General features: G+C 52.8%; 1 protein-coding gene across 3 annotated transcripts; it reads right to left on the bottom strand.

Annotated features, from left to right (window-relative positions):
* Positions 1 to 1339: 1339 nt before the first annotated feature.
* On the bottom strand, positions 1340 to 26169 carry RRP1B (ribosomal RNA processing 1B). 3 transcript variants are annotated; one of them, XM_026496288.4, is made up of 16 exons: positions 25947 to 26169; positions 18233 to 18315; positions 16653 to 16710; positions 15347 to 15432; positions 14924 to 14985; positions 14222 to 14351; positions 13340 to 13404; positions 12744 to 12925; positions 11115 to 11206; positions 10419 to 10516; positions 9400 to 9419; positions 8703 to 8834; positions 7866 to 8398; positions 6165 to 6317; positions 4932 to 4995; positions 1340 to 4105 (listed from the first exon to the last, which is right to left on the bottom strand). In XM_026496288.4, the coding sequence occupies exons 1-16, from the start codon at positions 26074 to 26076 to the stop codon at positions 3912 to 3914; spliced, it is 2082 nt and encodes a 693-aa protein (XP_026352073.2). In that variant the 5' UTR covers positions 26077 to 26169; the 3' UTR covers positions 1340 to 3911. The 3 variants fall into 3 exon arrangements, with proteins under 3 accessions (XP_026352073.2, XP_026352153.2, XP_057162667.1); XM_026496368.4 differs by having other exon boundaries at positions 8703 to 8831; XM_057306684.1 differs by lacking the exons at positions 16653 to 16710; positions 25947 to 26169.

The following is a 26169-nucleotide window of genomic DNA, read 5'->3' as shown; positions in this document are numbered from 1 at the left end:
GCTTATTCCTCATGAGACAGCACCAGCCCCACGCGTGCTCCCTGCTCTCCTCCCCGGAGCTCTGACTTCACCTGTCTTTCCGTCCAGTCCCCTCCGGCAGGGCCCGGATCCCGCAGCAGAGCGCAGACAGTGCCTGACCACGGCAGGGGCTCAGCAAGCGCAGCTGGACGGAGGGCTGGCGTGGAACCAGTGGAGTATTCTGTCAGGATGTGGAGGGGAAACTGCTGCTGAGCAACTTGCCTGCTAACGGGCGTGGCTCCTGCCAGGGCGACGGTTTTCTGCCGCACACACTGAGCTCGAATGGGAACGCGGGGACAGAGCTGAGCCTGTCATGGAGTGCGGGACAGCAGGTGCCCACCGGGAGCTGAGTCCGGGCATGGAAATGGGGACAAAGCCCGTGACGGACCAGTCTTTAAACTGATGTGCACAGTTCTAGGTCTGCGGTGGACGAGGGATGGGACTCCTGACCCCAAGCCCCAGGGAGCAGGTTTGCTCCCTGATGCCTGCAGCATCTTAGGACAGGGCGGCTGTGGGCAGAAGGCCCCGTGCCTCCATTTGGCGCGAAGGGAGAACAAGAACCAGGCAGAGGCTATTGGGCCCAGGGGCCTTGGAGATCCTCCTGGGTGTCTGCGCTCCCACCGAGGTGTAGGGTGCAAGCCCCAGCTGACACTTGAGCTACGTTTTCGAACAGCAAGAGACCGAAACTCAACTGGCCACTGTTGAAGGAGCGGACGAAGGCACGAGGATGTGCTGTGGAGACTTGGGGTCAGGTCGGGACGACAGATGGCGGGGACAGGCTGTACTGGTATTTGGATTGTTATGTTAGGGCTTAAGTCACCCTCTGCGGAACTGGTCTGGGATCTAGACCACAGCTGAGTAAGTTTGTTCGGGAACACATGCGGATAAAGGTAAAGGGCACAGCACCTGTCTCCTGCCTACCCGCCCGCTGTGGAGTGCGTCGCTGGTCCCCAGGAGGAGAGCAGGTGGTCGCCGGGAGGATGTGGCCTCACCACCCAAGTGGCAGCCATGTCTCTGGGAGGGAGCTGGGCGTCTCCCCCTGGGACACGGGCACCTCTCTGCTCACGCTCAGAGGCAAGGCCCGTGGAGCAGAGGCGTCAGGCCCGGTAGTGGTGTTTCTGCGGGAACCTCTCCAGGAGCCGTGCGCAGCAGCCCCTTGCTGGCTCTGGGTAGGGGGCGTGCAGAGGGACAGGGCCCTGAAGAGCCTTGTTGTCAGGCACGCAGGGCTGATGTCAGCATCCGCCGACTCCCTGCCTTCCCATCGTTCCCCAGAGGCCTACTTCCATGCACACGGACAGCCAACATCAAGTACAAATGTGAGTGCAAAGACAGGTTTTGTTTATTGGACTTGGCTTTGATGCGACGGACACACTCTGTAGACGGGAGTACAGACTGATCGTAAACACACGGTTCTTGCCAGCAGAGTCAGGGAAATGCAGAGAAAACACACAGATCAAAAGACAGGTTCCTTTTCATGTCCTTTCCAACACTAACAAGCACTTCCCGATTTCCCTGACCCTCCTTTGTGCTTTCACGTAAACAGGGAGTTAGAAAGGTTTATGCATTTATAAAGTGTAGTACCAAATTGTACAAAACCAACCAGACATACGGGGTCGGGGGGAAGAGGACCATTGTACAAAATACTGTAAGATCACCAGCATTAATGTAAAGGATTTCCAGTTCTGCACTTCCAAGTCCCCTCAGCAACTCTGCCTAGGAAAATAACATGCATCGAATAGAAAACCGGTATTCTGAATACATTTTCTTTGTGCAACACATTCTTGGTGTGTGTGTAATGAGAATTAAAAAAAAGTTTTCTGCCTTCCTTTTTTGCCAAAATTTAGGCATTAAAAATAAGCCACAGTAAACCCACTGAACTTACCCACAAAATGGAGTACGTTAGGACAGATTTAGAGGAGGAGGGATGGAACTGTGGTCACTTTTGGACCCGAGTCCGGAGGCGCGGCATTGCCAGCAGGTGCATCTCCTGGACGCTCGGCTGGACGCCGTGTGTGTGTGAAGGGAGGTCCCTGCATCCACCCGCCCGTGCCCTCGGATGTCTTTTGCTAAAATATCTCAAGCCCGCTGGACTGCATGGCCCATCTTTAAAGCTAAAATAAAAACTGTTAGAAAAATAATCTGGCCAAGGATAATGAAACACTTTTTTTTTAAACAAAAAGTTAAAAATACTTGAATATTCCAATCTAATCTTCTCCCATGATCAGATTTGGTTTTGAATGTGGTTTTAAGCATTTTACCGAATGCGGCACAAAAGCCCCATGCAAACACCACCACGGCATCTCGGACCTAAGACTTCTCGTTACAGGGTCTATCTGACAGCTCAATGTGAATTGTCTTATCTCATGGACTAATTTGGACAAAACTTTATTACAGGGCAGGCAAAGGACAAGGTTCCTACTTCCTTCTCAGCGGGCCTCTACCACGCGCCGGCCGGGCCTGCCTGACCTCATGGCGACGTATTCGCAGAGCCCCACCCTGATGACGTGATTAAGAAACCGAAGTCACATCAACACAGCCCTGCCATCCCAGTGGGCCTCCTTTGTCACACGAAGCAATGGTCGGTCCCAGAGGCAACGCTGGGGGCCTGCGTGGGGCAGAGGCAGGACGGGGGAGGCAGCTTTCACTCCCAGGAGGCCCGAAGTCCCCTGAGCGGAGAGCGGACCAGGGGCAGCACTGAGCACCCCTATGCCCAAACAACAGACCCCCGAGTTTCGTACCTCTTCTTGAGGTTTGTGATTGTTACTTCGTAAACTCAAACAGGAGCTGGGGGCCAGTGGCTCTCCTTAGGTGACCACCTGATTTCTGAATCTGCCTCGTGTCCGTCACTCGGGCTCGAGGGGCGGATGCGGCTTCCCCACAGTCCGTCCCTGCTCCCCCAGCGGAAGTCTGAGCGCCTGCCACACACATCTGTAATGAACTGAGGTCGGAAGTCTATAAAAATCTCGAGTGCAAGCGCCAGTACTTCAGATAAAGGTAGCTACGGACAAATACGTATGCGCGAACGATTCCTGAAGGCTGCCGAGCTCCGCCTTCCAGTAGGGCTCAGCCTTTCCGATGCTGCCGCCGCGCCTGAGGACAGGAATTTCCGTCCGAGCCAGGAAAGCTGCTTCTGGGAACGCCAGTCACTTCGGCTGGCTCAAAGGCTTACATGCAGGTAAGAAGAGCAACCGGAGCACAGGACCCGGAGGAAGGAGCGTGCTCACAGTCTCGGGTGAGAGCCGAGCGGCGCTCACCGGTCAAGACACTTTGGGCTGGCCTGAGAGGTAGGAACACAGGGAAGGAAACAAGGCCCAGGGGAGGAAAGAGGCGTCCTAAGGGTGGAGGCTCTTCTCTCCCCGCCCCTCCTGCAGGCCCAGGGGAAAGAAGCTACCACCATATTGCTGATCTGGTTACACACGTCTTCCTGGCACAAACTGCCAGACACCTGGGGAACAGGGGAGGAAGGCCCCGCGTGCTTGGCGAAGACCAAAAGCCACCGGAAGCCAGTTCGGCACGGCCAGTGCAGTGCTGAGCGCCCGAGCTCTGCCGTCCGTGGGCGAGGCCACCGCCTCCCGCTCCCACGGCGCCGACAGCGTCAGTGCCATGTGACGGATGGTCACTGAGCTCAGCTCCCACCTTGGTGGGGGTCACGAAATTCACCCGCAAACACGAGGCCCCGGACAGCTCATGCACCAACGGCGTTTGTAGCAAAACCTTCAGCAAGACGCCCACAGCCCCCACAGAAGGGATGGAGAAGCAGCAGCTCCCGCTCAGACCTTGTTTATACAATTTACGGGGATTTATAAAACAATAAAAAAGGCCCCACCTTCTTAAAGTTATAATTTATAGACTATCTGTACAAACACAGTCTTTAAAAGGACCCTGCCGCTACTCTAGAAGAAGTCCATAGCTGTCGGCCTTCTCTTTGGCGTGGCAGTCAGCAGCTTCTTGGTCCCCAGGGGGTTGCTGGTAGGCGAGCTCGTGGGCGTCTTCAGCACTCCATGGAGGGGCCTCTGCTCGGGGTTGAAGGCCACTCGGGAGGGGCCCGTGGGACTGACCAGGATACTCTTGTCCGTCTTCTTGAATTCTGCCCCAGATGAAAGCAAGGCCACATGTTAACGGTGGAGCACTTCCGACCCGCCCACCCAGCCAAGCACTGTCCCCCATGGGAGCTGGGCCGCGCGCCCCAGCAGGGCAGCCCTGTCACGAGGCCCTGTGGAGAGCAGGCCCAGAGCTTTTGGAGGAAATGGAGTCAGCATCCTGTTTCACAGGAATGAATGAACCAACGTCCACAGATGGCATGGGAGGGGGTGCCGGGTGGGTCAGGTTCTGACAGGAGGGACTCGGGGTCAGGGGCGCTCAGGGAACACGGATGAACCTAAGGCTCGAGTGGCTGTGGGAAGAGCCTTTCTTTCCAGCTGATCTACTCCTCCCACTGTCTCCAGCTCCCGAAACAAGGCCTCGCAAGCCCAGGGGCCCCTCAGATGGTCCCTCCCCAACGCACGTGCGTGCGCACACACACACACATTTACTCGTGGGCCCTATGAAAAGTCAGGTCTTAAACGCATTACGTTCTTTAAAGAGTTTGGTTTCCGTTAACAAAACAAAACAAGCGAACGGCACCAACATAAACGCAACCAGACGAGATGAGAATATCTCTCTCCTCCCGTCTCCTCCTGGACACACGGCTCCAAATGTCAGCAGAGGCAGCCATGACTGGGGACCATCAGTCACCCCCAGGCAGGAGAGCCTCAAGCGTTCTGCGTGGGTAGGCTCGAGGAGATGGCTTTCCCCCATGTCTTCTACCAGACAGGCTCCTTCCAGAAGCACCAGACCCTGGCCACCCCACCAACAGCTTGGTGGCTGGAATTCTGACTTGGGAACAGATCAGGGGCTCCATCCCCCACACTCACCCGCAGTCATATTTCTGTTCAGCCCGAAGGTGACTTTTTTGGAGCTGGATGGCGTCTTGTCTCGCTGTAAAGGTAGAACAACAAAGGGAGTGAGACAGCGGTGGTGGAGACGCTTGGCCAGGCGACCACGCTGTCCCCGGGAAACCCTCCATCAGGACGTGCCGGCCCTGGGCCTAGTGTCTCTGGCCATGTGGCGGCCACGTGTTGCATCCAGGGGAGGAAAGCAGGGCACAGAGTGGTGTCGGAACCTCCCAGCTGACAAGAAAAAGCTCGGCATTTCAGAGCTGCAAGGACCGCCATTCACTTTGAGTTTTACAGTTTCACACACACCAGGGATGGACTCTGGCTTCGACGGGCAGCGCACATGCTTCCCAGTGTTTCATGCATAACAGATCTGGATGTTCTAACAATTCATGAGAATTATCTAAGCTGTTTTCTATTTGAAAGATTCCTGCCCGTGGGCCCACTTTGCATGATGAAGCACCCCCATTTCTGACGAACCTTATAATTCTACCCACACCATTTGTGCTTTAAGACCATAAACGGTTTAGAAGAGGAATTTGTCTTCTATCTGTGGAGTCACTGGCAGGTGTTCCGCAAACATCATACGTGTGTATAGTTAACACAGGCAGTTGCCCCTCTGCTAGTTCAAGCAGGTACTGAAACAGCACCTCCTCCTTCCCTGAAACAGTCACCGCTCTGTGGGCCTCCTGGCAGGGCCAGCCCAGGAGCACCCGGACCACGCGGCTTCGGTCTGCACCTCGCTCCACACCACCCAAAGGCACCTAGCGGAGCTGGCTATGTGCTTCACCGTGGCCCTGACACATCCTTCTGGGAGCAGCCGCAACCCTGTCCTGCCACCGTGATGGCGACTGTGCTGCTCCCTCCCCCCAATATCCTGAGCAGGGACCCCTGATGTCCTTCCTCCTCCAGGTCTTCCCTGTTCCCAGAAATTCTAATACGAGGCATCACCCAACACACCTGCAACCCCCCTGGACTGATTTCTCAGGCCGTCCCAGATCGCTGAGAGATGAGCCCGTGCCACCAGGTGGAGACCAGAGCCCCAGAGCCACTGCGGCCCTGGGGACCCCCAGAACAGCACACCCGGGCTCAGGAGGGCAGCAACGGGGCCCGAGGCCCAGCGCATGTGCCCGGGTGCGTGGCTCTCAGGCAGGAACGGGCTGTGCGGTTGCAGGGGGGTGGGGGGCAGCCCGTGGGGCTGAGCTCACGTACCTGCACCGCACGGGGTGCGGAGGCGGCAGGGGCACTGCTCTTGGCTCTTCTGAAGAACAGTGGCTTTGGTAAGAAGGGGGTGTCAAACTTCACAAAGTCATTCTCTGGCCTCAGCTGCTGCTTCTTCGAAGGGCTGAAAGCGTCCCCGCCTTCCTGCGTGAGGGAGTACGAGAGGAGAGGTCATGCGTGGGAGAGAGACGCAGCGTCTCCAGCTTGGACACCCCACACCCAGTGCTTCCTGCATCGTATCACACACAGCTCTTGAATTGGCAGGTGCGAACTCCAGGCACACACGGGTCTTTTTCTACCCAGCCCCGGGCCCGCATGGCCAAAGGTTTCCTAGCTGTTCAGCCACAAGAACCCATCTTTATCTATCTTCCAACTTAGCTCCTCTGAAGATTTCTGCCTTTCAAAGAGCATCTGTTACATAGTAACTCATTTTCTCATTTCCGATCAGAGACCTCACCTTCCATTGAGAAGTCTGATATGAAGGAGCAAGCACGAGGTCCTAGTTAGGACCTGCAGATCAGTTACTGGCAGATAAAGAACCCTTGCTGGGTGTTTTACAATTTTACAACCTACTGCCATCCCCAGTGAGGCCCCTGCTTGAGTCTGGGGTCCCTGGGGGGTCTGGAGGCCCAATGGAGCGGACATCACACTGCTAGCTTCTGCAAGGTCTTGGCGCTCCTAGCTTGGAAACTGCTGCCTTCCCTCAGCAGACCCCATGATGCCACAAACGAGGGGAGACCCGGGGGCCCTCTGTCCCTGCACCTTCGCCCACAGCAGAGACACAGGAAGGACCCCTTCTGAGAGGAAAACCTTCCTTGACCCTGTGGCTTCTTTAGCAATAGTTCCAGTGCCAAGGAAGACTGCTAGGGCCCGAGAATTGAGACTCGGAGACTTCCCTGATATTCTCAGCGAAGAAAGAGCACCAATGAATGGTGTCTAGAGGGCTGAGGAACAGTGGTACCCGCGACAGAGATGCTCAGGGAAGATCTAAGGTGAGAACAGACTTCCGGGAGCCCAGGGGAGACTTCCGTGTGCTCCCCCAGCTGGGACTTCTGACCACAAACTGGTTCAGCTAACTCATCAGAGACACCGTTAGCCCGGGATCAGCACTGAGCCAAGCGCACTCGGGTGCCTGTTACGCACACCGAGCGCCGCAGCACAGTGCCTGCCCTGCGCGAGCTGGATGCTGTCAGCAAGCCCGTGCGGGAAGGGCCGGGGAAGAAATACCGGCAGCCCTGCGGTCACAAGGCTTGTTAACGATCCCGGCCTGGCGTCAAGGTGGAACGGTTTGCCGTTACTGGTAGGGACGCGCTGCAGGGCCCCACGAGGGACGTGGAAAGCAGATCCAGAGCCTGGCTCCTCATTTACACAGGCTCTACACGGGTAAGCCCAGGTAGGCTTTCCGTTAAATAAATAAAAAAAAAAAAAAAAGGAAAAAGGAGAATCAGCCCCCAAAGGGCCAAAGGTTGGCTGGGAGTTGATGGAGCCTGAGAACAGGGTGTGCCGGAGACGCCCGCGCGCCCGTGTCAACCGCCGGGCAGCAGCGTCCTCCGCCAGGGGACACTGCTCCTAGCTCGGTGCTGACCCTCTGCGGCCTCCGAGGGCGCAGCCTGGTGGGGCGGGGTCCGGGGCGCGGGTCTCGGCCGTTCCCCGCAGGCCTGTCCCCCCGCGGACTGGGGCCAGCTGCCTCACCAGAGCCCGGACCAGCGGCGCCTCCTTCGTCCTCTTCCTCCTCTTCAAGATGGCGGCTTTCTGGCCGGACGCGCTGGGGCTGCCGGGCTCCCCCTTCCTTCTCTTCAGCCTCCCGCCCGGGCCCAGGGGCAGGGGCCAGGCCAGGGCGGGCGGGCCACTGCCGTTGACCGGAAGGGCCCCGAGCTTCCGCTTCCGCTTCGGGACGGGGGCGCCGCTGGCTGCGGGAGCGCGCGCAGGGCGGGGGTCCCCGGGCGGCGCGTCCTCCAGAGGCGGTGGTGGCGCGGCCGCTGCGCTCCCGTCCTGCGCCCTGGGGCTCCTCCTGCGGGGCCGTTTCCTCCGGCCGTGCGCGGGGCCGGGCTCCGGCGCGGGGGCCCTGCCCGCTCCGGGCTCGGCAGCCCCGTTCTGCGGTGGGGGCCCGGCTTCAGCCCCCGACCGCACACGTTCAGGCTGCAGGTGGTTCTTCTTCTTCTTCTTCCGTTTCCTCTTCTGAACGCTGGCGTCGCTCTCCTCTTCCTCAAGAGCGAACCTGTTTCCTAGAAAGACGCCCCAGCCCGTGAACAAGGGCCGGGCACGGGGCGGGGCGCCGGGCTCCCCGGGGCCCAGCTGGCCCAGACCTCGGGGCCCCAAAGCGCCGTGTGTCCCGTGGTCTCCGCGCCCGCTGCCCCCCGCAAGAGTAACACGGGCTTTTCGTTCAGGGAGCCTGTCGGTGCCGCAGAAAATCACACACTCAGCGTCTTTCCTCTTGAGCCACAGGAGCGGGCGCTGCGGCTCCACCCTGACCCAGGCAGCCCTGCACCTGGCCTCCCCCTCCCTCGTCCGCCGAGCTTCTCGGCTCACCTGTCTCTTTCTCCAGCTCCGTCTTCTCTAGGAGTTTATTCCCTTTCTTCTTATGCTTCCCTCGGCTGAGGGCTTGCTCGTCCTGGTCAGCAGAAGCCTCCTCCGCAAAACCGAGCTGAGACAGACTGCCTGCTGGACACGAGCGGCATGTGTCGGCTTCCTGAGACTGGCCCCACCTCACACGGGAAGATCCTCCACCCTGACCCTGCGTCCTCACTCCCGCTTCTCACGACCTCCCCAACCCACACCTGCTGCGGATGCAGGAACCGCACCGTGGGGACACCCTGACAGCGCGGCCCCTGGGGCTCAGCCGCTCCCCAGGAACGCTCGCTCACGCGTCACCGGCTACAGACAACAGCTCCCCCAGGGGCACAACCGACCATGGCAGCAAAGGAAAGGGAGTCTAAGAGGTCAACTCTTTTTCCTAAAGAATCAAACCAGAAGCTTCCTAGACCAACAGAAATCCTTCCTGTCAAAAGGACGATGACCGCCCATGCCACCCCGGCTCGGGTCCCTGGGACGGGAGGCCCTGCATGCTGGCCCCCCGAGCTCTGCCCAGCGGACGGCCTTCACAGGTAAAGGCCGCTATTCATGTTCCCAACGTCTCTGAATCCTCTTTTGCAATATTTGCTGTAAGTGCCTCAGTGGGGCCCGGGGTCATGTAACATCACCCGCTGTAATCCTCGGACTTCCTCACCTTCGGAGAGATCCTGGAATCTGAAACAGAGAACAAAAGCCCCTGAAGAAAGTCCTTCTTTCTGTCTTCTGAAAACACATGCACACAACTTTTAAGCTGTGCTCCCTGGGTGTGTTAGTTCACTTTTTTCCTTCTAGAAGGGGAGGCTAAAGGTGGTGGGGATGCAAAGGCCTGAAGGACAAATTGCCCTCAGTTAAGGCCAGCGCCCTCAAGGACGTGGCGATCTAGAGATTCCATCTTGGTTCATTCACACAGAAGAAATTCAAACTTCTGTCTCAAGGCTGAAGCAGCTTCTATCTCTGTTTATGTCCCACTGTCCTCTCTGTTCACCTCGTCGAGAAGATGTTCCATGCAGTGCCGGGGTTAGAACAAAAAGGAAGTGAGGGGGCCGTGTGCTGGGTGGGGGGCAGAGCTCTGGGGGAGCGGACAGCGTGTGTGAGTCCAGCCCCGCCACCTGCCAGCTGGGACGTCGGGCAAGCCCCGTGCCCCGGCCGAGCTGTTTGTGAGGCGGGGAAACGACAAGCCGTCCTGCAGGGCTTTTCTTAGCATGAGCTAATTTATGTCCAGTGCTCAGAGCAGCGCCTGCTCATACAGCGGGCAGTCCACCTCGGCTGTTCCTTGTCGCCAACCACGAGAAGCCACGGTGCTGCTCCGTGCTGAATTCCTGGTACGGCCACACTCTGGCATCACTGCGACGGGAGCTGAGCGACCTCGGCCACACCTAAGCGGCACCCTTACACCGCCATCTCTGGCTCTACAAATGCAGCCATCACCGATCGACTTCTCTTTGCACCACTAGGAGGCGGCTATAGGAGCTGAGTGCAGGGGCACGTGAGGCGTCGACGTGCCGGCAGGGGAGTGGCTATTCCCCAAAACCTTTCAGCTGACATGGGCACGCTGCATGCTAGGGCTAGACGTGATGAAGGCCGGCAGAGGTGAGGGTGGAGGGGACGCACCGTCCACCGCGAGCTGCGCAAACACGGATGACAGTCAGCAGACCCTGCCCACTGGTCACTTACTTTTTGATGAGTTTGGAGAGACGCTTCCTGTTGAAGGGAGGGATGTTCTTCTTGTTGGTGATTTCCAGGAGTCGGTCAGCAACAGCCTTGTAGTCGAACTGTGCGAGAAGAGCAACAAAACATAAACCCGCAGGCAAACCACACCCTTAGAAAGTCACTTCCACTGGTGACAGAAGCCAGCAGTGGGGGATTCCGGGCGCCTTCAGCAGCAGGATGGTCTTAACAGGTGAGTGCTAAGACTCAGTGACCAAAAGGTTAAATGCCATCTTTGAGAAATCTGTTCTACTTATTTTTGGGGAATGCCAATCTTCCTCTGTTCTATTTATTCTTTCTTTAAAAAAAAAAAAATTGTGGTAAAACACACCACATAAAATTTGCCTGGTGTGCTGCTTTGTAAACTGAATCTAGACGTCCAACTTGCTCTTGGTAACACAGTAACCTTCACTGGGAAAGCACCGAGCTGCCTTTGTTGCAGGGAAGGGAACGATCATAACAGTTCAAGCCAGAGCGAATACCAACATCTTTCAAAATTCTGTCCCATTTAAATTTGCCCCCAGTAAGCTCATTGTAAGGAAGGTGACGTCAGGGAGCGAAGGGATTAAGGACGACTGCATGCTCGGGACCTGGGGATAATGAGCTCTGACCCTAATTCCCACTCAGCCAGGCCACTGCACAGCAAACCTACGTTCTACCAACCTGGAGCAGGGGCCCAGCGTCCTCCAGGCGCCCACCGCCTCTCTCCCCGTCGTCGTGGACCCCGTCCTTTCTGGAGTGCTGCTTGCCCAGCGCTATCAAAACACACCCAGAGACAGAGCTCTTCAAACACATGGCAACAACTACGTGCAGAGCAGCCACTGTCGGTCTCTTCACAGATACCCCGCAAACACATCTGTCATCTCCCAAAGAAGGCTTGTTAAAGGAAGTCCTGGAGAAATGACACATTTTGCCTTTTGATGACGTCACAGACAAACCCTCTGCAGCCCTCAGTGCCATCTGGCACGCTCTGTCTTCCTGTGAACCCTGGCGGCGGGGGCAGGAGCCCCTGGGCGGGAGGCCCCGCACGCGGGAGCAGAGCGCACCCAGGAGTCTGTCCCCAGCTTCAGGTAAATTTGAGGCTGTGGTAAAAATCTATACAATACACTAACTTCTCACAGATGTGGATTAACACCAATGCAACTCCTAACGTTTAACAAACCAGCGCCCATGAAGAAGCAGATAATATCCACTAAGGAAAACTCACAACTTGTCAAATCCTAGCAGCTCGTTAGTGGTGGCGTCTCCGGGCACAGCCTGGAGAAGACGAGCAGGGCCCTGCGTGCTCAGGTCCCAGGCAACAAGCAGGACACCCGGAGCCGGGAGAGGTGTCTAGTTCAGACAGAGACCTGGCGCGCAGGAGGAGCAGGGGACAACTCCCGAGACCGCAGGACACCTGCTCAAGGTCAGCTGGTTAATCCTGTCACCTATGCTGAATTTAAGATTAAAATTTTTCTTTCTTTTTTTTAATAATTGTTTTTCTGATTAAAATACATGATTGCTGTAGAAAGTTTAGAACAGACAAAAGTACAAAGAAAGCAGAAGACACCCATAACTCTGCCACACGTGGCCAACGACTGACATTTTGGTATCTTTCCAGATTTTTAAGGACACATACCAAACTGGGCTCCTTATACATAGTTTTGTGTCCCATTATTAAAAAAATGTTTAAATTGCCTCTGGCCGTTGGTTTTTGAAATCTCGGCTTTTTAATGTCATACAGCATTTCAAAAGCACAGGCATATCCTGATCGGACCGTTTACCTAATGCTGCGCCCTGAGATGCCATCAAGCACTGCCAGAGTGGGAAACACCGGCACCTTGACATGCAGGCTCCACAGGCAGCCCCTGAAGACTAGGACTGGCCCCAGCGGCAGCAGCCCCCAACAGCTGTTACGCACCCTGGAAGCGAGGAGGCAGAACTATGGAACGTTCGCAGCGTGAGCGCCCACGACCGTCTTGCAGAAGCAAGTCCACGTTAGCATGTTTAAACGGCAAAAAACCCGAAACAACAGAAACAAACAAAAGCCAAAGCAAAAGCAATGACAACGTGAAACCCTGGGGGCGCTCATGTGACGCTGGGAGGAGGCGTGGGCGTGGGGGGCTCCCAGGTGCACAGCCGTGTGTGTCAGTGCACCCGGGCCTCCCTTCCCGGTGGGGGGGGGGGCCCACAGCAGGGCCCCCTTCGACAAACTCTTAGGTTGTATCAGTGAGACTCCAACAAATGCATTAAAAAGTGTTCAGCTGAGGAGAACTTTATGTAAACAGACAGACTTCAAGGGAATCGTCTCACCCGGCTTCTTTTTACTGGCTGGCCTTCTCCATGCCGCCTCGTTTTCAGGCATCTCTTCTTCGGAGAACTCGCTCTCACCCACTTGAGTTTTCTGTTCCTCGAGGGTCTCTTCGGGTCCGAAAGGAGACTGGTCTACGATGACTTCAAGAACACCCCTCGCTATCGTCTGCACCAACGTCTGGCTGAGAGTGGAAGCACAACAGATGGCCTGGTCATTTAGCGGCTGTGGCGGGGTGCTTCGCGCTCGGCCCACTGCAGCCTCCCGAGTGCCTGCCATGGCCCATCCCCTGGCCTGCAGCGCTCCCACGCCAGCCAGCCGCAGCGGTGCGGAACCAGCGGGCAGCGCGTGGTAAAGGCAGACGGAACTGTGGCTGTGGGAGGGCGTGACTCCTGGAATGTCTGGGGTCAAGCCAGCAGAGCCCAGGTATGACTCTAAGGGTCATACGTCTTGCTAATGGAAATTCAGAGTTCAGCTGTTCTGGGCTTTGTATAAACCATCACAGGCATCTTGCCTCGAGCCTCCCAACAATTTTAACACCATTACCCACAATTAAGTACCAAATGAAGCGGCAAAAACAAACACAGGACTCACTTACTCCTTAGTCTTGGCAGCAATTTTGCAGAATGGATCAATAAACTTGAGATTCTGATCTGCCAAAAGCTGAAATTTAGAAACAGAATAGAAACAATTTTTTTGATTTGTCCTAGAAAAAGGAGCCATTTGCATTTTTCACACAGGTTGGATCAGGAAAACACTTCTGTCAACACCCAAAATGCACTCCGCATGAACTCCCCAGATGCTCAGAGCCAGGCTAACGGTCCTGGCCGCCCTCCAGCCGCCTGAGCATCGCTGTGCAATGGCCAGAGAAAACCAGCCCACCGATCCGTGCTGCTCTGCGTCCCCTGCTCTACAGACAGTTCTATACAGATGTTGTCGGGAACTATAAGACAAACCAGTGGGTAAAAATGTAGTATTTCTACTTCCTTTTAATTAAAAAAAAAGTGTTCACTGCAGAACACCTGTTAAAAAAAAGTGTAAAAATAAAAAAGTAAAAATTGCTGATATTCCCAAATTCAGATAATCACGTGCAAGCTAACATGTCTCCTTTCCTGCACTGTCTCCTCATGGATAAATATACACTCGAAAAAGGCGTCCATGAGCACAGCTCTGTCTGCTGCTTTTTTCCCCTACAGCTTTTAAAAAAATCAATACCGTGACCATGTTCTTATGTTATTACTGGAGTACATAAGTTGCTTTCAATTCTAAGACATCCAGGAACATCCTTAGCGCACAATCTTTGTTCATGTGTCCCAGTAGCTGCTTAGGACACATTCCCAGATGGGGAAGAATCTGTCAAAAGACAAGTTGAGCCCATTTATGCCGCTCATAGCTCTGGGACTGCATGGAGAGCCAGAGTCCTGGTCAGGTCAGCTGTGGTCTCATGACACTGCCGGCCCGCTGTCCCACTGTTTCTTACCTCTTTCCCTCCCACCTTGGACAGTTCATCCAGGTAAATATCAATGAAGTGGAATTTCACTCCATTTGGAGACTGGCTCTCAGGATGCAGGATTTCTTTCATCAAGACATCGAGGAAGAGCTTGATTCGGCTGAAGAAAACAACACACACGGTTCTGTAAACTACAGCATACCAACGCTTTGCTCTTCCCTGAAAGAAAACAGTCACGTTTGTTCTCTTGCTACACTGCGCAACAGTGCAAGGCTGAGCGCAGTCTCCGAGGAGAAGAGCAATCCCTGGAATGGGTATAAAATGCTGCACGCGGGCTCAACTCCTTCAGGAGTCTCTACTGGGCTCCTGGTTCTTCACGAGTAAGGAGGTTCTGCTTCCCACAGGAGTCAGCAGACAGAAAGGCAGAGATCAGGCAACTAAGCTCAGCTCGCTACTTGAAACGCTTGAGAAACACACTATCACTTTAAAAGATTAATTAATTAATTAATTAATTTATTTATTTGAGAGAGCAGAGGGAGACAGCAGAGGGAGAAAGCAGAGGGAGGGAGAAGCAGGCTCCCCACTGAGCGGAAAGCCCAATGCAGGTCTCAACCCCAGGACTCTGGGATCATGACCTAAGCTGAAGGCAGATGCTTAACCGACTGAGCCCCCCAGATGCCCCACTTTAAAAGTTTTAAAACCACCAAATGCTTGCCCCAATACTTTACCGACCTTTCTTCCCAGCCATGTCGCTTCAGAACTTCAAAGGACTGCCTCAGGACCAAACGGATCAGCTAGAGAGAGACAACTTTTGTTACAAAAGGGAAAGTAAGAAATGTCCATCAGTTAGCAGAATGAAGAGGCCAGTGGAATTGGTACAGCCTGCATTCGTACAGTGCAGTCACCGTCATCACAGTGAACTTTCCATCAGAAAGTGCTCACTAAGGATCCCCAAACTCACAACAGCTGCGAGAGAACAGAGCCACCTTCGAGCACATATGCAAATGATGTCCCACGATCACATTACCCGTCGCCACACTGAGCCTGGAGCTCGCTCTGCTTCACAGACACACCTTTCCACTGCTCTGAAGCAGCTCAACACCGTGCCCTTCACCGGCTTCTGAAGCAGACGCGGGAAAGGCGCTCAGGTCTTACCATATAGTATTTGCCCAGGCGCAGCCGGTCTATCCCCTTCCACTCTCGATTCATGGTTTGCCAAAAGGTTTGAATGAACAGGTGTTCTGCAGTGAACGAAAGGCTTTGAATACTTGGTTGTCAGGTTCACATACTACCATACAGCAAGAAAGTAACAAAGGGAAACAAACTAGGATTATTTATGATTTACTTTTTCCAAGAATTTTTTCAGTAGCTAGAAAATTCGGTCAATAATTAAACTTGCTCAGTAACTTATTTTCCATTTCCGCAAAAGCCTGTTATCACAGGAAGGCTGATAATACCCTGATGTCCAACTACAACGCTCCACGGAGCGTTTTTCTTTACCTGCCTCAAAGCTTTGTTTCTATTAAAATCAGAAATTCTCTGAGCCATGTCTACAGGCCCTGTCTGCCCACCTACACCTAACAATCACTCCGAAGCATTCGTTCTGATCAACACTTGGACGATCCGCATAGAAACTCAGCCTTTTGGTTCATGTTCTGTGTCAGCTGGTTGAGCTCTAACAAAATGTTCTATTTTTCTCTTCTGAGCCATGAATCTACCACTTTTCCATCCAAAAATAACTGTCAAATTTTTCTGTTTGTTTTTACTTCTTTTTGCATAATGTGTCCTCCTTGATATGTGAAAACCTAGATGATATTTCGCGTGTAGAATTCTACTCATTACTAGTGGGCTGGGGCCCGGCTGAAACACAGGGCCGCTGGGGTTACTAAGCCAGTGGGAAGGGTCCGCTCTGAGGTGTGCTAAGCAGAACCAACAACCAGGTCTGCAGTCTGTCTCTTCCTTTGTCAGGAATCAAAGCCTGAACGTCTTGGAAATAGTTCATTTTCTCCCTGCATTTGTTCTTTTTGGTAAAGAGGGCTTACTTTACGGTTTATCACCAGTGATGACCTTACATGGCTCCAGTCTTCAGGAGGACAGCCTGGCAGCCAGAGACTCCAGCGAGCCCTGGCACAAGCACGCACAGCCTCTGAGAGCGCTTCAGCAACTCAGAATGTGCCGACTCTGGAGACTTTAAAATTTTTTTTTTTTAAATCTTTGACGGGTCACACGATACTGCACGAGATGCCTCTTTTATTGGCCCTCTTTTGGGGTTACGGCCTTCTCACGGGGAAGGTCTGTCGCCTGCCATGCACACACTGGTAGCCCCATGTGCTGGTTCAACAAGCCCCCGGAAAATGGAAACCCTCAAGGAAGGAGAAACAATAGTGCCTAGTTTCCTAGGCAAGTTACGCAAGCTGATGAACGAGGAAGTTTTGAAAGTCATGAAATGATCAGGACTTACGGGCCTCTGAGTTGTTAACAACGTGGACGAGCTGGGAAATAGTGTTCGCTAGCTCCTCCTGCAAAGGCGGGGTCGGGGAGAGACAGCGGGGTTATTACGCGGCAGCACTGGCCGGGACAGCATCTGCTGGCGTCTGCACCTCCTGTTACGTCACTACTTCAGTTTTACCAAGTGGGACACCCCCGTCTCAGTGGGCTGTTGTGCCAACGTGGTATGCCTCTGAGCATCACGCCGCACGTTTAGAGAAGTATCCCTAGTTTCAGTTCAAATGACCCACAGAGGTAAACTAGCTGTCCATTCTTGGCTTTAAAAGTATATCAATGAATGAAGATTCTATCCTAAGCCCCCAAATTAGACACGGGGACTGTCTCTCCTCAGGGATACGTGTGGAACACAGTCCTGGCCTCGGCTCGCTCGCAGCCAGGCTGCCATGGGGGGTGGGGGGTGGGGGTAGGGAGCGAAGGTGAACGGCACCCATCCAGACTCTGTCCAGTGCAAAAGGGCCACAGGAAATCAAGTCCTGCTACAACGCAGCAAGCCTGCTGGCGGGGAGAATTTGGGGGTCTGGGTCTAGGAAGAGACCCGCCCTGGGGAGAGTCCATACAAGAATCCTGTTCACGAGTGACATGAGAACAGCCCTCCTCGGTGTGACCTGCACGTCATCTGGGCTCACGTCTTCCTCGCCCATTTTAAATGAGCCCCCAGACTGGAAATGATGCTCCCGTTCATCTGTTGTCTTCCTCCACTAAAGCTGTCGGTTGTTACTTCTGAATGTAACTTAAAAATATTTTGCCCTGCTGTCCTACTCAAAATATGTTCAGTGGGGTGGCAGCAATAAATCAAAGCCTGCTATTACATGGCTTGGGGAAAGTGGTGAAGTCGCACGCTAAAATGCAGACAAGTCTACGACGCTTACGTAGCGCAGGCTTCCAAGGAGCGTTCCTCAAGGCTCGCCCTCCACTCTACAAAGGCAGATCTGCTCTCATGCACACAGCAAAGCTCCGTCAACAGTGAGCATCACTTTCAGAAACGGTTTTGGTGGTGGGGCTCAGCATGCTTGGCAGATGGGTCCAGAAACACATACTCATCTGTGCCAAGTCTCTGCTGGACTTTAAGGCTGGGGTGTCAGAGACCGGTCCACTGCTTTCTCTACAAAGAGCCTGACCCCCAGCAAGGCGGCTGCCCAGTCCTGGCACCCACTCAACTCATGGCAGAGGTGGGCTCGGAGCCCAGTGCTCACAGGCTCTTAGACCAGTGCCATGCCACAACTGATCACCAATAATAACAGATAAAACAGAAACTTTAAAATATGTAAAGCCTTCCATGGAACCAACCTATGAGACTATGACAGACACATAAGAAATCTCTGTTTTATGTGTATTCTTCATTATTTGAAGAGATAACCTCACTGCTTGGCCACTGTGTCCCTCTCTAGATGGACAAGAGGTGAGCAACTGAACCCTGAGCCGTGGCTTCATAATTTGTTCACGTGCACGGGAGACTGACCCAGCAGAAAACAAGCCCTTTTTATCCATTGGGCCAAAAACCCCAGTCATATGACAAAAGGAACTGTATGTTACCTGTAGGAGGGGTTCATCCTGCACCCACATGCAATAGAAGAGCCCTTTCCATATTTTTAGAAGTTCTTCTTGACTGAAACCTCCTAGGGGACAAAACAGCACAAACATCTTAGAGTCCTTGCATTTCCTGTCTCAGTGTCTAGAACCACCACGCAAGCAGCGACAATAATACCACAAATGTTTTCATTCTCTTACCCACAAATGTCTTTTTTTTTTCTTAAGATTTTATTTATTTATTTGAGCGAGAAAGAGCACAAGCAGGGAGGGGGAGAAGGGGAGGGAGAAGCAGACTCCCTGCTGAGCAGGGATCCTGAGGAGGAGCTCGAACTCAGGACCCCGAGATCATGACCTGAGCCGAAGGCAGACGCCTCACAGATTGAGCGACCCAGGTGCCCCTGAGAATGTCTTTTTTATTCTGAAGCATACGCTTCCTTGTGGTACAAAATAAACACGTACAGATTCCGTGGTGTTACTGTTTATGGGGCAGGTCGTAGTGGCGCGCCCTCATTCTCTGAGTAGCGTGAGGAAGCGCATGTCATCACAACAGAAGCTAACTAGTGAGGTGGTCGTTTATGAAATGAGCTCCCTCTGTGTGCTCCTCTCCGCCTAACACCAGCACCTCACCACGCCCACCAACATGTGCATTGCTCTCATGAAACAAAACGGAGGATTTGCTTAAGTCTCATACAACTGGCCCTGGGAAAATGGGAGAGGTTTGGGATATTTTTGCAAAGACACCCTTTTAAGGATCCTGCCAAGAGGTCAAACTTGGCTATACCCCTATCTCTTTCCCTCCTGGTTACAGTTTTCATGAACTGGGCAATGTTTGCCTTGTTTTAAGTGACGTCACCTTGGTTAGCCTTGTTTGGACTCATTTTTAAGCCCTATACCACCTCTGACCAAGACACAAGTCACACACAGCCTTCTAGTTCCCGGGTAGATCCCCGGTGTCATGAAATGATTGCTGAGGGACATAAGGGATCTCAAAAATCAGGCAAGGTACGTTCTTGGAGTTTCCAAACCTACGGAGAACAAACAGAATCCTCATGTCTTGGTGCATGTTACCAGTGGTCTGTACTAGTACTTCACTAGGAGATACTAGGAAAAATCTCTTGGAGTATCAAAGGACAAACTAGGTGAATGCAAACAAGTACATATATATTGGGAATCCATGTGATTTCAATACACCAAAAGATAATTAAAAAATGCTGCACAGGTCCCTTTGACGCACTGAAGTTCAGCACACTGAGAGCTGAGAGCGCACCTTTGGAGGTGCGTAGATGCTGACTCCCCAGTTACCGAAGACCTTTCTAATATCAACACTTTTGTCACGGTGCATTTGGATTCTTTGTGATAGTTTCTCACTTAAAACCACTATACCAGGAACTAGAGTAAAGTTTATTAAAATATATTTCCTTTAGGGGTTGGGCCAACAACGTGGCAACTGGCTTCTCCACCCCTCCCACCTTGTTATGAATAAGCCACACGGAGGGGGGGCGGTGGTGTTGCTGATTGCTAGCACAGCTATGGCGTGAGTGACAGATTACCCCAGAGCTGAGACAACGGCAATCAGGATCACAGGAAGTTTGTCAAAGTGACTTGTAGTTACATTCAATCGTGATTTAGTGGGTAGGGCAAGGAACTTAGGATGGATAAGTCGGACCTCCACTGTCACATCTTAGCTTGCAGAGGCAGCTGTCATCAACAGGAAGAGCACAGCAGCACCTGCTAAGTATTCTTACAAAGATGAAAACTAACCGACATCATGTAGAGTCTAACCGTTAGTGCCAGTTCGTGGGGAAGCACGGGGGCAGAGGAATATGTCAAATGAGACCATGGGGTACAGTCAGCAAAACACCGAATGCAGGCAACTCCCCGGGGCAAGTGACCCAGTTCCGGCAACAAGTAAACTGCAAGGGAAAGACGGACAGGAGCTGCAGAGTGCAGTGGCTGGCTCCTGCTTGGATTCTGTGTCACAGAAAAATTCACAAGGTGACAGGAAAACTCAGATTAGTTATTTCATACGAAGGACTTTTAAACAGGTGTGGTAACGGTACTGTGGTTGTGTACAAAGAGTCCTCATCGTCTGGAGACCCACAGCGAGGTGCGTGGAGAGGAGATGTCTGCGATTTGCTCCACAACACGTTAGTGGGAGGAGAAGTTGACGCACGGGACAAACCAGGCAGGAAGTAACAGCGGCTGAAGTGGAGAAGTGAGTCCCCTTCTTAAGAAAAAGAAGGAAAAGGGGCGCCTGGGTGGCACAGCGGTTAAGCGTCTGCCTTCAGCTCAGGGCGTGATCCCGGCGTTCTGGGATCGAGCCCCACGTCAGGCTCCTCTGCTGTGAGCCTGCTTCTTCCTCTCCCACTCCCCCTGCTTGTGTTCCCTCTCTCGCTGGCTGTCTCTCTCTGTCAAATAAATAAATAAAATCTTAAAAAAAAAAAAAGAAAAAGAAGGAAAAAAGGAGTGCATGAGGTCACTGAAGTGTTACCATGGGCTGTTTTCGTTCTTCTTTCTGTGTAGAAAACTCTTCATAACGAAACTAGAAAACCGTGAACCCCGGCAAACTTGAGCGCGCACGGGACTGAATGACAGTGGTGCCTGTGTGAGGCCTGGTGCTGGGCAGCCCCTGCCTCTGCCAAGCAGCTGGACCGTTATCCCCTCCAGGCAGGGCTTGGGGAGGGAGGCAGGGGTCTGGGTGGGGCTCACCCCACAGAAAGGGGAGCCAGCAAGCTGGGCTGCTGCCAAAAACGCGTGAATTCCCTTGGCCACAGGGCTGGTTCAGGGCTGAACAGATGAGCCCATCTCGGGCTCCTGCTCTCTCCCAGCAGATATGAAGAGGACATGGTCTACACCTGCACTCAGGCCCCTCGCCACATGCTGGGGAGCCTGTGTGAGAAGGGAAGCAATCCAGGGGAGCAGAGTTTGCAACGGAGAAAAACAGTCCTGCTGCCATCAGTTGAGCTCTGCCATGACGCTGTGCTTTGGTTTTCCCTTTCAAACTAGTTTGGCTTGGGGGCACCTGGAGGCTCCGTCGGTTAAGTGTCTGACTCTCGGTTTTGGCTCAGGTCATGATCTCAGGGTCGTGGGATCTGCTTGAGATCCCTTCTGCCTCCCTCTCTTTTCCTCCCCCTGCTTGCCTGCTTGTGTGCACACACGCTCTCTCGCTCTCAAATAGATAAATAAGTAAGTAAATAAAACTAATGTGGCATGGATGTTCAGTCAGGTTGTAACTGAAGAACAGTCTTAACCAATAAAAACGGTTTTATTGCAAAGATTCATATATGACAACAAAATGACACAACCAAAAGTACCTTGTTTACTACCTCCTGTACCCCAGAGCGACCACTGCCATCTGCCTGCTGTGCATCTTTCTAGGTGCTCCTGTGCACTGACATAGTACTTACACATGGTACAGAAACACACAGACGCACAGCTGTGTGTGTGGAACCTAGATAGCGTCACACGTGCTATGCATTCCATACTCTGGCCTTTTTCACTTAAAAATAGCACAGTGTGTATTTATCTCCAGATGGTTCTTCTAAGTGCACCAGCGTGTCACACCAACTCCAAGTATCGGTGGCTAACCCATCCCTGTAGTAGGCGAAGATGCGAAGGATATGCTAGAGAGGGTTATGTGATACTCTTCCCTCACTGTGGATTTCCACAAAGTCACAGGGTGACAGTAGACCCTAGACAGTGGGCTGGAAAGGGGGCCGGGCATGAAAACATATTGTTTCTTCCTATGTGAGGCAGCAAAGTGTCACAAACCCGTGGCTTGGTCCCAGCTCACTAACTGTTGGCTGTGCTATATTAGAAAACCATCAGCTAGCCCTTGGGCCTGTTCCCTCACCTGCGATATATACACAGTTTACGGTTAGGATCACAGTTAAAAGCATGCACTAGAAGCACCTTGTAAGAGTAAAGCACTGTTCAGCACTATTGGTAGGTATTATGATTGTCTCATGTTCTTCATCGGCAGGCTACTGAAGCTCCTTTTAATACATGTACTTTCAATATATGTATAAAAATCATTTGTTTTCACCCAGGAATTTAGCTGGTCAAAACAAGGTACCATTTAAAAAAACTTTTATCTATTAAGTAATCTCTACCCCCAATGTGGGCCTCAAACTCTTGACCCCGAGATCAAGTCCCATGCTCCACTGACTGAGCCTCTCATTTTTTTAAAAAAATGGACTTAGAGTTGACACACAGTGTCACATCAGCTTCAGGTACTCACCACAAGCGCAGCTACCATGTGTCGCCCACACGACACTGTTACATTATCACTGCCTATATTCCCCACTGTACCTTTCATCCCATGACTTATTCATTCCATAACCGGAGGCCTAAAGTACCCATTTTTGAAGCATTTAAAGCAAAACAGAGAAATGCTCATCATTTAATTTCTCTTCACTCTGAGGGTAAAGCACTCATCTAAAGAGTTTCAGCCCAGACCTGTCTTCTTGGGGTTGACTTTCTTAAACCAAAGCCACTGTTTCTGACAATATAGGTTTAGTTATTTCACAGCAAATGAGGCGAACACGAAGTGAGATGTGGGCAGAGTAAATTCCAACAAGTTGCGAAATGAGAAAACCCGACTGCTACTCTTAGCACGAAATGACTCAGGAATCATTTTAGGTCTGGGTGAGTCCACACCTGGTCAGTTAAAGCATCCACAGCTCTCATTTATTCTACCTATGGGGTCCAGAGACCCCTAAACATAACAGCATGAAGAAACACTTCCCTCATTACTGAATCTGAGACCCCATCAGCCCTAAGATGCACGGTTCTTTTATGTGCCACCAAATGAAAGCAAAGGGCAAATAAAATGCTCACAAGATTGATTTTAAGATACATCCCAATTTCTGCAGATGTTAAATGTTTAAAGTTGCAGAATCAATAAAACTGGGGGGAGGGAATTCTGTCTTTTGTTCACTGCTCTATTCCCAGTGCCAAGAATAATAACAGCACACAGCAGGTGCTCTGTGTCTGCTGAAGACACGAATGAATGAATGAACAGTACAAATGAGCTCTCGTGACTAAAACCATGGACAGCGATCAGTCTGTGAGTGCTCTGCACCAACAGTTAAAACACCAAAGCAACATTTAGTTGCTTTAAACACTACAAAGATTTCCAATTTGTTTTTAAAATCACAGGGCTATCAGGGCGCCCGGCTGGCTCAGCTGGTGGAGCATCTGACTCTTGATCTCAGGGTTGTGAGTTTGAGCCCCACTTTGGGTGTAGAGATTATTTTTTTATTTTTTATTAAATGCGAGGCATGGAGCCCAACGCGAGGCTTGATCTCATGACCCCAAGATCAAGACCTGAGCTGAGCTCGAGAGTCAGACACTTAACTGAGCCACCCAGGTGCTCCAAGATCACTCTAAAAAAAAAGTCACACAGCTATTTATGTTGCTGATGGGCAGTTCTTTGTGTCAGTAAGACTAAGATTTCATATTTCCTTTACTATGCACATGACAAAACACAACAAACTGTGAGCCTGTCCATGAGACGCACGTCAGGCTGAGTTACTCCCCAACTGGCATTTCATGTTGATGGGGCTCAGGGGCGGCGGCGGCCTTGATTATTCCGCCCCATGGTCACTGTCCACCACATTCACCATACGGTTCCTTTTCCGGAGGCCCAGCGTACTCCAGGCAAGGTGGACGTGGTGGTGAACAAGAGATACGAAATAAGTCTCTCTCAGCGTGATGGGTGCTGACCAGACAGGACCCTGGAAGCACTGGTGTACACCCACTGGCCTCATGCCCCTGTGTCCCCTTAGATCCTGGGCCTGTTCATCAAAGGGGTTTGAGCAACAAGCTCTGACTGGCCATCTCAGCCCATATGTAATGCATCTGGCCTTTCTTCTGTTCTTGTGTACAGGCAGGCCGGCATACGCCTGGATGGGCTCCCACTTCTAGCTAAGCAGACAGACGGAAGCTTACACTGTTTGGGGAAGAATGATACACTAACAGACAACGAAGAAGCAGCTAAGTGCCACGATAGAGACACACTGGCTATTTTGGAATCCTGGAGGGGTGGTGTAAGATAGTAGGGAAGGCACTTTGGAGGAAGTGATGTTGGACTGAATGCTGGGAGTGAAAGAGAGAGGCAAAGGCAGAGACGAGAGAAATTGTACCCTAGGAACCAAAACGAAGAAGTCATGTAGGTGCTGAGGTGGGAAGGGAAAGGGAGGACAGACCGTTGCCTGCAGACCTGGAAATCCAGGAAGGCAGTGATGTGATCAGAACAGTTTTAGAAGATGCCCTGGGCTGGTCTGCGGAGGACAGATTCAAAAGAGAGGCAAATGGAGTTAAGGGACTGGTTAGGAAGTGAGCAAGGTCAGAGTCTAGATAAGATAAAGGGGGCTCAGGGAGGGCAGAATAACTCAGAAGATGACACGGGTAGAGGCCAGAGTCAACGGATGAGGGGTGGGGGAGAGGATCAGGAAGAGGAGTCCAGGACGTTACCATGTGTCCAGCAGACTCTGAGTGAATGGTGACAGAGGTGAAGCAGAAAAGGTTTTAGGGGCAGGAAAATGAATCACTTTTGGGCATCTGAGTCTGAGGTGCCCACGGGACACCAAGGTGGAAGTGCCCTGTCCATAAGGCCTCTCTGAGCTCAAAGTAGCCAGGTCTGCTCCGGTGACTTCAGGTTAGGAACCTTCCGTGGACTTGGGATCCCTGAAACCATGACAGTAAGTGAAATCTCTCAGGGAGATCCCTAGCAGAATTGAAGTTAGGAATTTGTTCTTCATTCCTTTCTAGCAGACGTCCCATAAAACTGTATTTTCTTTATCCTGGGTAGTCCTTTATGATTTCGCCTCAAAATAAATCAAACTCAGAAAGCCAGTACAGGGGTAGATCACATCTGTTCTTTCAAGTAGACTCTAAAGTTATTAGTATTAGCAGTAAACAAATCAACACTTATCCAAGCACAGCACAAAACCCCCACGGCATACTGTAACTCACACCAAGAGCTCACAACATGTTTTGCATCAGGTACACGAAATCCTTCATTGGCACCCCACTGCAGTCAGGAAACAAACTACAAAGCCCAACGTGACAAGGCCACTGCCCACTCTTCCAGCTTTAAGTCCTAACACCCTCACCCTCTCTCCCTTAACTGGTCTTCCAGCCATTTCTAGGGCACGCTCTGCTCTTCTCTCCCGCCTCTGTTCGCGCCCGTTCATCACCCCAGAGGTCTTCCTGGAACAGCCTATATAGAGGAGCTCCCTCTTCCCGTGATTTTCCTTTCCCTTCCTACACTTACAAAACTCTATTTTAGTTATCCACCTCCTGCCCCGGCTTACTAGTGCAACTTTCAAAGTAGGGATTCTGTCTTCTCTGCTCTAAACTCCTGTACCTAAGGTGTCAGACCAGACAACACGTGAATCCGTGCGGAGCACAGTAGAAACACTCGGCTTGGCGTAGTGATTCGAGGGCCGGGCTCAGGGTCCGGCAGCCTGGCCCACTCTCAGCGTCCCCACTCCCTGCGACTTTGGGCACACTAGGCAGCTCCTCAACCATCACGGCGGGCTGCACCCGGCGGGAAGCGGTTCCCGCGGCGCGGACGCACACAGGCGCGCGGCGGAAGCGCCAGGCAGCAGCGCCCGGCAGCAGCGCCCGGCAGCAGCGCCCGCCGCTCCCCCCGGCTCCCCCGGCCCCCGGCCCGGCCGCCATGTGGCGCGGCTGACCGCCGGGCGCCCACCTGTCTCCCTCTGCGTCTTCACGCTGATGTACTGGCGCAGCTTCTTCACCGCCCTGTCCCGGATGCCCTTCTCGTGGGACGCCAGCCGCTGGGCGAACTGGAGTTCGGCCGGCTGCATGGCGGGGGCCATCGCGCCCGCCGGACCATCCCCGGCCGCAGCCCTCCGCCCGCAGCCTCCCGCCGCCGCCGAGCAGCCCGGGGCCGCGACTGCGCACAGGGCGGC

This window comes from Ursus arctos, unplaced genomic scaffold (assembly GCF_023065955.2).
Source record: "Ursus arctos isolate Adak ecotype North America unplaced genomic scaffold, UrsArc2.0 scaffold_4, whole genome shotgun sequence".
NCBI classification, from domain to species: domain Eukaryota; kingdom Metazoa; phylum Chordata; class Mammalia; order Carnivora; family Ursidae; genus Ursus; species Ursus arctos.
This window is presented reverse-complemented; position numbering and strand designations above follow the sequence as displayed.